The 12,926-nt window shown below is 44.2% G+C and overlaps 2 protein-coding genes across 5 annotated transcripts in view; one reads left to right on the top strand and one right to left on the bottom strand.

Moving 5' to 3' along the window:
- The window catches only part of dachb (dachshund b), an 80,706-nt gene extending 79,661 nt beyond the window's left edge, over positions 1-1,045 (top strand). For all 4 annotated transcript variants that reach the window (XM_054800751.1, XM_054800750.1, XM_054800749.1 and 1 more), the window contains one exon: positions 919-1,045. The gene's annotated coding sequence lies outside the window, so the exon portion shown is untranslated. The remainder of the gene's footprint in view (positions 1-918) is intronic.
- Positions 264-12,926, bottom strand: part of trpc5a (transient receptor potential cation channel, subfamily C, member 5a) — a 61,276-nt gene continuing 48,613 nt past the window's right edge. The window contains exons 14-17 of the mRNA XM_054800745.1: positions 11,457-11,666; positions 11,011-11,052; positions 6,071-6,160; positions 264-4,805 (exon numbers count right to left, since the gene is read on the bottom strand). Of these exons, the coding sequence (XP_054656720.1) occupies positions 3,822-4,805; positions 6,071-6,160; positions 11,011-11,052; positions 11,457-11,666 (1,326 nt within the window). The 3' untranslated portion in view covers positions 264-3,821. The remainder of the gene's footprint in view (positions 4,806-6,070; positions 6,161-11,010; positions 11,053-11,456; positions 11,667-12,926) is intronic.

The raw sequence follows: 12,926 nt of genomic DNA, 5'->3' as shown, positions 1-12,926 counted from the left end.
TTTAAATTAACGCACTTCTGTACTTAGCATTGAGAAGTACTATGCGCCCCCAGGAACTAATTACAAAGTGTAAATAGTATATATTATATAAGTGCTGCAGTGGAAACAGCCAATTGTGACAGTCTAGCTGTCCCAAATGGAGGATTGTAGTTGCGCATTTACTGGAAATAACGATCGCAAGAGTTACCCTCTTCGTCTACTTCCCTCCTTTTTAATGATGAATTGAAACCACACGTGGGGACTAACACGAGTGGTTAGCGGAAGAGGGGGTACGTTGCCAAGATGGCGATGGCTGTGTTTCAATTTGCGCACTTCCATACTTACGATTAGCGTTTTCACTGTTGAAGTGCGTTCCTTGTTAAAATACAATGCACCGTCAGTACCCTGGATGTTGCACTCAACACTTGCAAATTCACAATTTAAAAAGGAGAGGAGAAGAAGCGAAAACTGATCAATATCACGATGTCATTTCCGGTAAGTGCGCAAACAACAGTAATCGATTTGGGACAGCGGTGTCACTGTCAAAATTCGCGCCACAAGGAAAGCAGCGTTCATGGTATACATACAGAAGTGCAGTATAAATACGGAAGTGGGCGAATGAAAACACAGCCGATGATGACGCCGCCATTTGCTGCGTGTTAAGTGGAACATCGAAGTACTGACGGCGCGCTGCATTTCCCTGTGCTTCTCATTGTGAAAGCATTTAAGCACTCGCAATGCTAGGTATTGAGATGGAGCGCAGAACTGAGGTTGCAGTTTTAATTTATTCCACCAGAGAGCGCCATTTAAATCCATTTAAAACAATGTTGATGTTTGTTTGTTTTTTACATCCTGTAGTTTACCAAGACGTGGATGATCCTATTCTTTAAAGTTGATTTGTGTTTGGAGTCAATGCTGAAGTGATTTGTGTGTCAACAGATTTTCCCTGTGGAGCAAACATCATCCCAGATGACACTTTAACAACTTTTGGGGCCTTCAGGCTCAATTCTCATTCAAGTCGAGGAGCAACATTGTGGTGAGTTTTTCATGCAGCAAACATACACATCTGCAAAAATGTGAGAGTTTTTGATTTTCTCCATGTATGTTTTCTATAGAATATAAAAGTACATCTACGTCATTGATTTAATGATAACTGTTATTTCACGTTGGTGCGATGGTGTAGATGAGTGTTCCTCGGTCCTTCAATGATGGTCCACTTATTGTGAGAGGTGCTTCAACGTGCTGCTGCCTGCCAAAAGGACAGCCGGCTCCTCATTTCGTACACACACACACACGCACGCTGGCAGATGAGTGTGTGTCTCATAGCACAAGTTGACACTGAGTTGGTGGAGGGGAGCTGGATGCAGCGTGCGAGAGAGAAAAGATGAAAGCTGGTTCCTATTCAGCAGTGCAGCCCACACAAGAGCTTTGTGCGAAACACACACACACACACACACACACACACACGCTATTGAAGCAGCAAAAAGACCTTTCAACAGTCACACAATCAGCTCATGGACAATGTGGTGTTTTGAAAAACTGTTTCCTTTTGGTCAGTGTGCATATTTGGACCATAGTGTGTTGTGTGCATAGCTAGAGAAAATAGCCAATGAAGTTAGCTGAGGTTGCTTAAGCTAGCTTGTGCGCTAGTGCTTTAACTGTTTCATTCATACGTTGTATTTTGTGCTACGTTGTGTTGCGATGTGTGCATTTATAAAACATTTCCGAAGAGGTTAACTGAAGTTGCTTAAGCTAGCTAGTGCTTTAAGTGGCGCCCCCTGCTGACTGTTGCATTCATACATGGTGTCCACACAGGAAACGCATGCAAACACTGAAAAAGGCCTCACAGGAAGTAGAATAGTTGGGGGGGGGGGTTGTATTCAGAAGCAGCACGACTCAAATGGGCTCCTTTTTTGGAAGTCACTTCCAATGAAGAGTTCCTCTTGGGCTTTGTTTGAACAAACCAACACTTAAAAGATAAAATATAATTTTTTTGTAAGGATGCTTTTATTAAAGTCAACAACGTGCGCTAGCGGCTGCTTCTAGAAAAATAACACAATCATACGTTCATTCAGTGGAAAAACAAAGGAGAGTTTTTTTTTGTTTTAAAGCTGAAAATACCCTTGAAGGGTGAAGGGGGCACCTGATGTCACGTGTGTGTGTGTGTGTGTGTGTGCGTGTGTGTGTCTGACACCTGAAAGCTTTAATTTGTGTGCTGGCCATATGAGTCTGTGATCACACGCACACACACTTATATCATTTTATATTGGTACTTAAGTATTATGATTAATGCAAGGAACATCTCTCTCTCTCTCTCTCACACACACACACACACACACACACACACACACACTGCTTTTGTTCACGCCCTGTGTGTTTGTCCTTGTTTTCCTACTGTTGTCGGAACATAAATCTTATTGTCAAAGTCATAACGTTCTGTGTGTGTGTATGTGTGTACACTCATCACATGTGTGTCCAAGTGAGTGGGCGCATGCATGTGTGTGTGTGTGTGTGTGCACGTGGGAATTAAACATAATGAAGCCCCGCCCTCAAGAGACAGTGGTGGCTAAGTCTGTGTGTCACCGAAGGAGATTTGTCTTCTAAAGAGGCAGTGGGACAACACACACCCACCCACACACACACACACACGCGCGCATACACACTCCGAATCAGACAGCCATTACTGATATTAATCTATCAGAATGATTGATTGAGCTGTGTGTGTGTGTGTGCTCATTGATCAAATGAGCTTTTAGAGCAATCAATACTTGTCAATAAGCGTGTTCATTTCTAATATTTGGGGGTGGAAGTGCCCTTTAAGAGGCTTCTGTGTTGTCATGGTGATTAATGGCCCGCCCCCTCTGTATTGCAGTAGGCTGCCATGGCAACCCGACAGGAAAACACGCCCCTGGCGGCGTTCATGGTTACTGCAGCCTTACGTTACGAGGGCAAAGATCAACGATTGATGTGGAGGAAGCGGTGTGTGTGTGTGTGTGTGTGTGTGTGTGTGTGTGTGTGCGCGCGCGCTCAAACATGCATAAATTGTGTAGCGCTGACAGTCGCGTCGAAGTTGTCCGCTCATGCCAGAATGACTCCTAAAGAACCTTCTACAGGAAAATAAGGTTCGAGTTGGTAGCAAAAAGACAAAAGTGCTGCGTGTCCTCACTCATCCTCCGCCGTCACTTCCTGGCGTCTTTCACGTCCGTTTGTTTTGTTGAGCAGCTTAAAAAAAAAAAAACGTAACAAAAAGACGGAAGAACTGAATGAGTGGAGTCTTGGAGGCAACAAGAAGCAAACCACAATAGTCCTTATTATTATTATTATTATTATTATTAATATTATTATTATTATTATTAGTGTTGTTATTACTAGTAGAAGTGTTAGAAACAGTTCCTTGGCCCTGATTGGTGCAGAAAGGCGGGGTGGGGTTCGGGCTGAGGAAGGGTGCAGGCTATTACAGCAGTGTTAAGGGGCGGGTCTTCCCTTTGTCCTCCTCAGGCGATTTTGACTTTGGTCCAGTCCTGGTACTTGTTGGTGTTCCAGTGGGTAAAATTGCTTAAAGGGACAAACGAGCGCGTCCATTTATTCCTTCCTCATTGACGTCTTGCTGCTCGTCTTTCCATAAACGACTGACAGACTTTCCGAGAAATGTGTACGTAGTGTTATTGCAAAGTGATGTCATCGCATAAAAAAAACAAACACGCGAATGCCTAATGCGCTAATTGGCTCGTTGACAGGCTAATGCATGTTCAGCTAGCTAGATGTCCCGTTCCAGTGGGCGTGCCTTGCAACCGGGCCCACCTCCTCTCTCGAAACATCACGGGCCAGTCGGACGTCGTCTTCTATAGTTGCGTGCTGACCGAGTCCTCGATGACCTCGCAGCTGTCCTCAATGACATCGTCACAGGGTCCCACCCACCCGCCCATCATCATCATCAGTCCGCCCCCCCCAGCACCTTCCACGCTGCCGCCGACCTGGAAAACGTCCTCACTGGAGTCCAGGAGGCGTGAGCTAGACTCGGACATGTTGGAGGTGCAGTGTAGCGACTGGCACGGGCATGGTGGCGGTGGGGGGAGCGTCAGGAGCGAATCGCGTCCGTTTGTTCTGCGTGATGAGAAGGAGGGGCTGCTGACGTCCACCGAGCGGCCCACCTCGTTCAGGCGAGTCTCGCTCCGGGTCACGTGACCCAGTCCCAAGTCAGTGCGGCCCCCCCTTGGTAGGAGCAGCCCGTCGGAGATGGTGTAAGAAGGCGGGGCTTGAAGGGGGAGCGGCATGGGTGGGGCTCTGCGTTTGGAGCGGGAGAACAGGAAGGACAGGCGCTTGAAGGAGTCCGTCTTTGCCGTTGGCGCCGAGAGACGCTGCAGGCGGCTCCTCGTGCGAGCCAGCGAGGACGACAGTGCTGATGCCAGTGATGACGATGGAAGGGTGGTGGTGGCAGAAAGTAGGACCCCCGTCGTTTTCAGCCCGTTGCTCTTTGGTTTGCCCTCCTCCTCCTCTTCCTCCCCCTCCTCCCCCCAGCACATGCCTCCCTCCTCCTCCTCTTCTGCCTCGCCCTCTTTCTCCACACCGCCCATCCCGGAGATGGAGCGCACCAAGGCCGAGACGCCCAATGTCGGCGCAGGCCGAGAGTCATCCACCAGTGGCGTGGTGAAGGTCACGCTCTTTGATCGCTGGCCGTCGCCCGGCTCGGTGTCGTCCTCCGAGGCCACGCCGCCATCATCTCTGGCTGCCTCGCTGGAAGACGAGTAGTGTCTGCGAGGAGGACGTCTGTTGCCGAGGAGATCCAGGACCTCGTAGCGGAAACTGGAGATGTCCTGCTTCAACTCCTGGAGGCACAAAGACACGTTTATGATGAGAAGACACGAGCAAACACGACATTATCAAAAAGACGCAAGGTGGGAGGAGTCTTTCCTGTCTCCGCCCACTTCCTTCACTTGGTTAACACATTTGAAGGGTTTGGCTGTGTCACAAATGGAATACTTCTGTTAGTGCGCTTCAGTAAGTATACTGTGTACACTGTGTACTTAGTTCCTGAGTGAATGTTGTGTAGTGCACACTTACCTACAACTACTATGCTTACCTAATATCCGCTTCTTCTTCTTCTTCACTACTTTGTCATAGAGAATTGCAACCGCTTAGTAGAACATCATCACCAACATTGGGATCGGCCCATAAAATATTGCCCCCCCCCCCCCCCCACCCCCCCCACCACACACACACACACACACACACACACACACACACACACACACACTTCTCCAATGTACATTCATTAAAAATGAATTTGTGCTTCAAACGAGGCGGACATTATGCCGTCACTTTTTGTTTGCTAGTTCCTCCACTTCCGTTAGGTAGCCAAGATGGCGACTACCGGGGATGGGGGGGAGTCCATCGCTGAGCACTCACCAGTTTGGGTGTTTTGAGCGCAACATCTGGGTACTGACAGTACACTGCATTCTGCCGTACTTCTCAATGTGATGACAGTTATGCACTCAAAAGACATGTAAGTATGCGAGTTGGAAGTGTGCTAATTGAGACAGTGGGTGTGTCCCTCGGATGCAATACTTCTGTTAGTATGCTTTCATAAGTGTATGATGCACACTGCATACTTATTTTCTACTTGATGGCTCACTTTTACAGTGATTGTTTGTGCACACCTGCAATGCCCAGGTGAGTGCAGACACACAACCAGCTTCAATGAGCATCTTTCTTTTGTGACAAATGTCGTCACAAGTCGCCTACCATATGGGATCCATGTACACTGTGTGTGTGTGTGTGTGTGTGTGTGTGTGTGTGTGTGTGTGTGTGAGAGTGAGACATTAGTGCCACATTATGCATGCTCATCAGGCCAAGTGAATCTGGTGTGCACCTCATGTTCTTTCTGCAAGTGAAAGCCACATTGGAAGTCATTGGAAGCTCATCAAAGTGCAAGGCATTATGGGAAGCATGATGGCGAGTGTGTGGACCATTAATTCTGGAATCAGACCGCCGCCACCGCTTGCAAAATGAAACCTCCTTGCCAATATCGTCGTCTTTTTGTCTGTCGCTGGAGTGGTCACCATGACAACAGCCTACCAACAGTCCTACCCACCTTAAAGTTCTCCTCTGTCAGACCCTCGTCCGTCTTGGCACTGCGGATCATGGCGGCCACGTACCTCTTCACCAGGTTCCTGATGACTTCCTGTTGGAAACAGAGTGGAGTACAAGAAGCACCACAGGTTGTCACGTGTCCTACTAATTGCTTTCATCGATTTAGCGGTCGCCTGTCAATCATCTCGCCAGCAAGTGTGGGAGAGAATGTCCACTCCGACCTGTGCGAGAGACTCAACGCTAGCGTGGCGTTCTCCCACGGTCAACACATGCGGCGGCCAAGCAGGACGCGGTGGCGAGCTGTCGCGCTCTGCCTCTGCCAGGACGCAGCGCCACACGCTCCAGCAAAGGACGCTTTCTCATGCCAGTCAGGACAAGATGGCGGCATGTCAAAGCAGCCGCTGCCAAAGACAAAGACTAAGGCTGTGTCTCAGCTGGCTCACTTCCGTACTTAAACTTAGCATTTCGAGTGTGTACGTTTGTTCACAAAGAAGTAATGCAAAAGGCAGTGCACTGTCAGTACTCAGATGTTGCACTCAGAACGGCCAAAATGGAGCGTGTGCAGCAATGGAGCATAATAACCCTCCATCATCACCATCTTGGCTGCATTGGAGACGGGAAGGATTAACTTTAGTGGTTGCAATTCACAATTAAAAAGGAGAGAAGAGGACGAAGCGGGTAAATCGTCATTTCCAGTAAATGCGGTCAGTAATCGATTTGGGACAGCACTACACGGTGAAAATTTGCACCCTCAGGGACTAAGTACACAGTGCACATAGTATACATACTGAAGTGTGAGTACGGAAGCGCGCAAATTGAAATACAGCCAAATGGAATACTTCAGTCAGTACACTTCAATAATTATATTGTATACGAGGAATGTCCCATAATATTGTTCAACCGATATTATCGGCAGATGCTGGCATAAAATAAAATAATGCTTCATATCGGTATAGTTTTTAAAAATGATAATCATGATATCGGCGAGTGATGACACAGCCACAAGCTCTCTAGAGCAGTATGTCCATGGAATGCCTTCGGATTGTAAATATGCAATTTGCAGAGACTATAAAGCGCTGTGAGGGGTGAGTAGAGCGTCTTCCTTTCAGACTTCTAATCTAATACACTGAAAAACATCTGGAGTAAGAGTTACTTAAAAAAAAGCTCAGTAACTTTTTCCACATAGACAATTTAAGTAAATATTACAAGGGTCATTCTCATGTAAACCATACATCATTCTCAAGTAAGCTCTACTTGCTTTTTAAGAATGATTTAAAAAAAAAACATCTTAAGTATATTGCTTTACCTCATAAAACGTCTTGCAAATTATTTATATGTTTTCAAGTAATCCCTACTTGCTTATAAAAAACATCCTACAGACATTTCTTAATTGATACAAGGCGTAATAGCCTGCGTATTTTTCTTCAACTTTCAACCTTGCTGTGCAGCTAATTTATGACCATGTCTATTCTTGCGACTTCTCCTATACTTCAGAACTACGAATAATCATTTCAATACTGCGCCGCTCGAAAGTCAGTCGCTCATTCGTTAGTAGAAGCCAGTCACGAGTCATAAGGGAGCTCTTGAGGAGCTTGTGAAACCACCGGAAATCGCAGGAGGTCATTACTCAATATAACAGTCTGACTCAGTGTCATCTTACAAAGAACGCAAAATCATCACACAGCAAATTAACACTCACATAATAATAAATAAATAAATAGTAATAGTAATAATAATAATAATAATTATTATTATTGTTGTTATTATTATTATTATTATTATTTATTAGTAGTAGTAGTATTATTGTTATTTATAGGCTACAAGACAAGTACCACATACAAGTTAAAAATAACAAACAACAGCTATTTTAACCCACATTGCATGAGTCCCAACAGAGCAGGTCATTAACCAAGGCAGCTGTGAGTGTCCAGCAGCCATGCCTAGCCGGCCACCAGAGGGAGCTCATGAGTTCCACTGACGTCACCATATGAACTGTTTTAGTAGATTTTACTCGGTATTCTCAAATTGTGCTGCTACTGATCCTACTTAAGTAAATGTTACTAAAGTATCATTATTCAAATGTACATTACTAAAACAATATACAACATTTATTACCTAATACTAAGTAAACACATTCATATTACAAAGATCTTTTTTTTAAATAAATACATTAGCTACGGGTTTCTCACATGGTTTAAAGTAACATTTACTGTGACAAAAAAATCATTTTTTCCAGTGCATCACACCTCAGGAAGAATCACTCGAGCACAGTTTCTAATTTCACTGAGTGTATTAGTCCAGAGTTTCACACTGTGCACTTTACTTTGTTCTTATAAGGATGTTTGTGCCACATACAAATGTGCAGCTTTCCCAAATTGTATCGTTGCCAACCTTATTTAATTGGATTCTTATTTGTGAATGTATGAAGGCTACCCCGTCTCACTTGTTGACAGTAGGAGAACATGTTACTTTAGTTGACTCTTGGTCCTGCATTTTTAATGACTTTTGTTGAGACAAAAGGTTAAATATGACAAAAATTAAATGAAATACGACACTTTTACAATAACTTACATTGTATATTGCAGTTTCATATGTGAAATGCATGACCGTAAAAGAAGCATACTGTGTTCATTAAAGGACATTAGTTTGAGGGAAAGCTGTGCTGCCAATATCGGTTGATATTGGTGTCGATAATGAAGTGCTGAACAATATCGTCATGTCAGATTTCGGTAAGAAAGACAATATCAAGCATCTCTACATTTTACATAATGTACATACTGTAGGTCTTCAGGGCTATTTGACTGTCCCAAATAAATAATTGCTTCTGCCCCAAAGCCAAAATGGTGACGATTGAGGGTGATAAGTGTCCGTCACTGCACACTCCCAGTTTTGCCTGTTTTGATTGCAACGTCCAGGTACTGGCAGTGGACTGCATTTTGCCGTGCTGTCCTGTATACCTTATACGGTGTTGCTGCGACTGGAACTTTAATTTCCCTGAGGGCACACGTCCAAGGGATCAATAAAGTTGGATCTAATCTAATTTAATCTCATCTAAAATAATTTCTGAGAGTGGTTAATATCCATCGCTGCACACTCACCATTATGACCGTTTTGAGAAACATCCGGATACTGACTGCATTTTACTGTACTTGTCAGTGAGTACTAAGACGAAAAGACTAAAAAGTGGACCGATTGAGACCCAGCCAAAGCACTGCTGCTCAGAGGCGATACAGGAAAGGAGGCGCGCTCGATTTACTGAACAGATCCAGACAACAATCCATCAAAGCGAGCTTGACACCACGGAACCCAATGTAGTGTTTTATCTTACAATAAGGCGTGAAGAAGCGGCACTGTTCACTTCCTCCATGCTCGCCAACGCCACGGCGGGAAAGCGGTGTGCGCATTTGTCAAGGACATGGACGCAAAGCAGGGAATTTTAAACAGAAAGCTGCTGACGTACGACACCGCCTGCCTACGTTTGGGACATAAAATCACTTAACCTTCAGCGCATTCATGACATGTTTCCATATCAGATCAGAGGACGGGGGGGGGCGACATCTGACGTGGGAATGACGAATAGCTGCAAAGAAAGTGAAGATTTCTTGTGAAAAAGGATCATGTTGGATCCCTGAAAATTCACGGTTCAGCATCATAAAATGAAATAATTAATTTAAAAAATGTAAAATTATCCTAAAATATTTTGTTATTTTGGTATTTTGTTTTCTGCAGAAAAGTCAGTAATAATTTAGTAATACGTGATATTAATATTAATGCATAAAATGTGCAGGATACTTCCAACGTAACTACTGACGTTGCGTCAGTGCAAGATGGCAGTACGGCAGCACTAGATTGTACAGTCAACTATCTTTTAAACTGAGGCGAGGTGAACAAAAGTTAATGCATGATCACAAGTAGTTACTGGGATTCTAACAGTCAAGCAGTGTGGATTATGTAGACCTGGATTGGAGAAAGGCCTGCGGGCTCGCGTCCCACGGCTTGCCGCTTTTAGAGGGAGATGGAGTCGGCCCCGCGACATATTTAAGCTCGGTTGCAGCGAGACGACCAGTTTAAAGGCTAGTAGACTGCGCCTTGGATTCTATCTGCTCTATCGATTAGCATTCATTCGTGGTGAGTGCTTTTTCTAACTTAAAATGTGTTAATAAGTGTGTGTGGCATATTTAGGGCTTTACCCAGGATTGGGCTTTTATGCATGAGTGTGTTAGTTTCCTAATTGAAGGGAGACGGGGAGGGTTCTGGACATGAATCTAATAATCACAACATTGACTTTTATTTCAAAATGTCATATGAAATCGTAAAAGAATGTCAACGTCAAGCTAGCAGGAGGGTTTGGAGCGAGCTGTGTGTCAAAAATAATTGCTCAATAACTTTGCCATTCATGAGTGATCTCGGAATGTTGTGTAAAAAAACAAAAGTTCAACGGGTGCATTTTGTTAGTTGCGGTGGTAGAATCCAGCTTAATAATACCCTCTAACTTACTTTGCACTGAACAGGAAGTCATCGTGTGCATGTTTTAATGCAACACTACAACACATGTCGACAAAAGCGGACCAACGTTTCATAGAAATGACTGGTACCACTGTATTTGGATAATCAGGAAATATAACTCATTCAAATTGTAGGTGATTGGCCTCTCCTTTTATGTTTATTTAGTGTTTTTTAGAAACACAAATGAGAAGAATATCGAAATGGTCCCCCGCATACTTTCATTTTTCTCTCTGCAGCCCTTGGTGGAAAAAGTTTGGACACCCCTGCACTAGTGGTCGTACAAGTAGATTCCAGTTCAGTTTTTTGTGTATCCCTTGTATACAAATGAAGGGTACCAAAATAAGTGATGGACAGCAATGATGGAAATCCCACATTGTGTTCTTGGTTTTACCAGTGCCTACGTGACCCACAAAAAAAATTCCCTGCATAACACACCTGGTAGTGCTGGTTCTGTATCAGACTGTCAGCATGACGCTCCTGCAGAGAAGAAAGCAAAAGTCACATTACACACTCCAAAAGCATTTATTTTGTTGTATTTACCAGTTACTGGTGTAAGTGGCAGTGGAGTATTTGGATTTCATTTGGAATAGAAGATAGGAGCACGCACACAGAGATCTCTGCAGTGCTGCGTGGCTCTGTGAACTTATGTGGGCTGCTTGGCTTATATAACTCAGCTGACTTCAGATGAAGTGAACATGCCTGTGTGTGTGTGCGCGCGTGTGTGTGCAGACTGAAATGTGTTCACCGGGACGTGTTTAATCGCTCTCATGGACAAACAGCTGATGACCAACTCTGTTCTACAGCTCCACAGGGGAGAGTACACGTGCGTCGGAGACGACCTAAATGAAGCCTCGGGTCCAGGTGATCTGGCCTTCACTTACTGTGAACTCCCGCAGGTTCTCGCACTTGTGCGGGTCGTCCTCGGGCAGCTGTCCTCGGCCACACAGCTTGTTGTGGAGCCACATGAGCAGGTACCAGACGGACTTGGGGCTGGGAACGATGTTGAATGGAGGTGGCAGCGTTCCGCCCTCGTCAAAGTAGCTCATCCACAGCTTGGTGCGGGCAAACTTCCACTCGATGTCGGCGTGGTCCTGAAAACATGCAGTACTCATGCTACAGTGGGGAAAATAAGTATTTGATCCAGTGCTGATTTTCTAAGTTTACCCCCTTACAAAGATACAACTCTTATGGTAGGTTTATTGTAACTGAGACAGACATAGAGAAAATAACAGATAAAAAATAATATTAAATAAAGGTTATAAATGAATTTGGATTTGATTTAGGGAAATAATATTTGATCCGAATGCAAAACATGGCTTACAACTTGGTGGAGAAAGCAGAGAGGTCAGCGGTGTCTTGTAGTTGGGTTGCACACGTCTCAGGAGGGATTTGGGTCAGAGAAACAGCCCCAAAGCAGAATGTTTTCACCTCCATGTTTGACAGTAAGGATGTTGTTGTCGGGATTACATTTTCTCGGCATTGGTGCCAAAGGGCTCAATTTATGTGTGTCAGTTTCATATGAACACATCACATTTTCCCAAGCCTTGTCTGAGTCATTCAGGTGTTGATTGCCAAACTTCAGACACGTGTCTTCTTGAGCAGGGGGACCTCACGGACATTGCCACTGTTTTTATTTTAAAATGGTCAACTATAGTATCAAATACTAGGGTAATTACCAAAATGCACTAAATATATATATTTTCATTTCACAGGCAGAGTAAAGTGTGGAGCCACTTCACAAAAGACTCGTTACGTTAGGTGCAGCATCAAGTTAGCCAGGCCTCCATCCCCAGCAAAACAAAGAGCACTACAAATTTGTGGCAACACATAAAAGTCAATCACAAAGAGGCATGTCCTTATGTTGAGTGTTACTAATTAAACTTCCTTATTTTCATTTAGTAGTCTTCTGCTTCTTTGTGTTGAATCGTATTTTGAGTCTTATAAAAAATGTTTATGTACAGTATAGAGTATATCCTGTGTATATCACTGCTCTTATTTCGTACATCGGCCAATATATCGGACATCAGCTGGTATATCAGATATCGGCTTTTTTCAGGCCCCAATATTTGTATTGGCATCGGCCCCAAAAATCCCATTGGTCAGGCTCTTATGTAAATTCAATGAATCTGTTCCAGAAAGCCAAAAATGTTAAGTTAATTTGGCGCTGCTAATACATACAAATATATATAATCCTGCACTGTCATTTATCTTTCTTTCAATAAAATACAGTAAAAGGATTCCATGGTCGGAATATGTCTGTAGCGTTTCAACTCTGAAAGAACCATTATCCATTCTTCAGAGTCACCAACGCGTAGATGCTTTGTTTGAACACTCAGTTCCATGGACTAGTT

Source organism: Dunckerocampus dactyliophorus, chromosome 15, assembly GCF_027744805.1.
Source record: "Dunckerocampus dactyliophorus isolate RoL2022-P2 chromosome 15, RoL_Ddac_1.1, whole genome shotgun sequence".
Lineage (NCBI taxonomy): Eukaryota > Metazoa > Chordata > Actinopteri > Syngnathiformes > Syngnathidae > Dunckerocampus > Dunckerocampus dactyliophorus.
The sequence above is the reverse complement of the archived record's forward strand: the minus strand, read 5'-3'. Positions and strand labels throughout refer to the sequence as shown.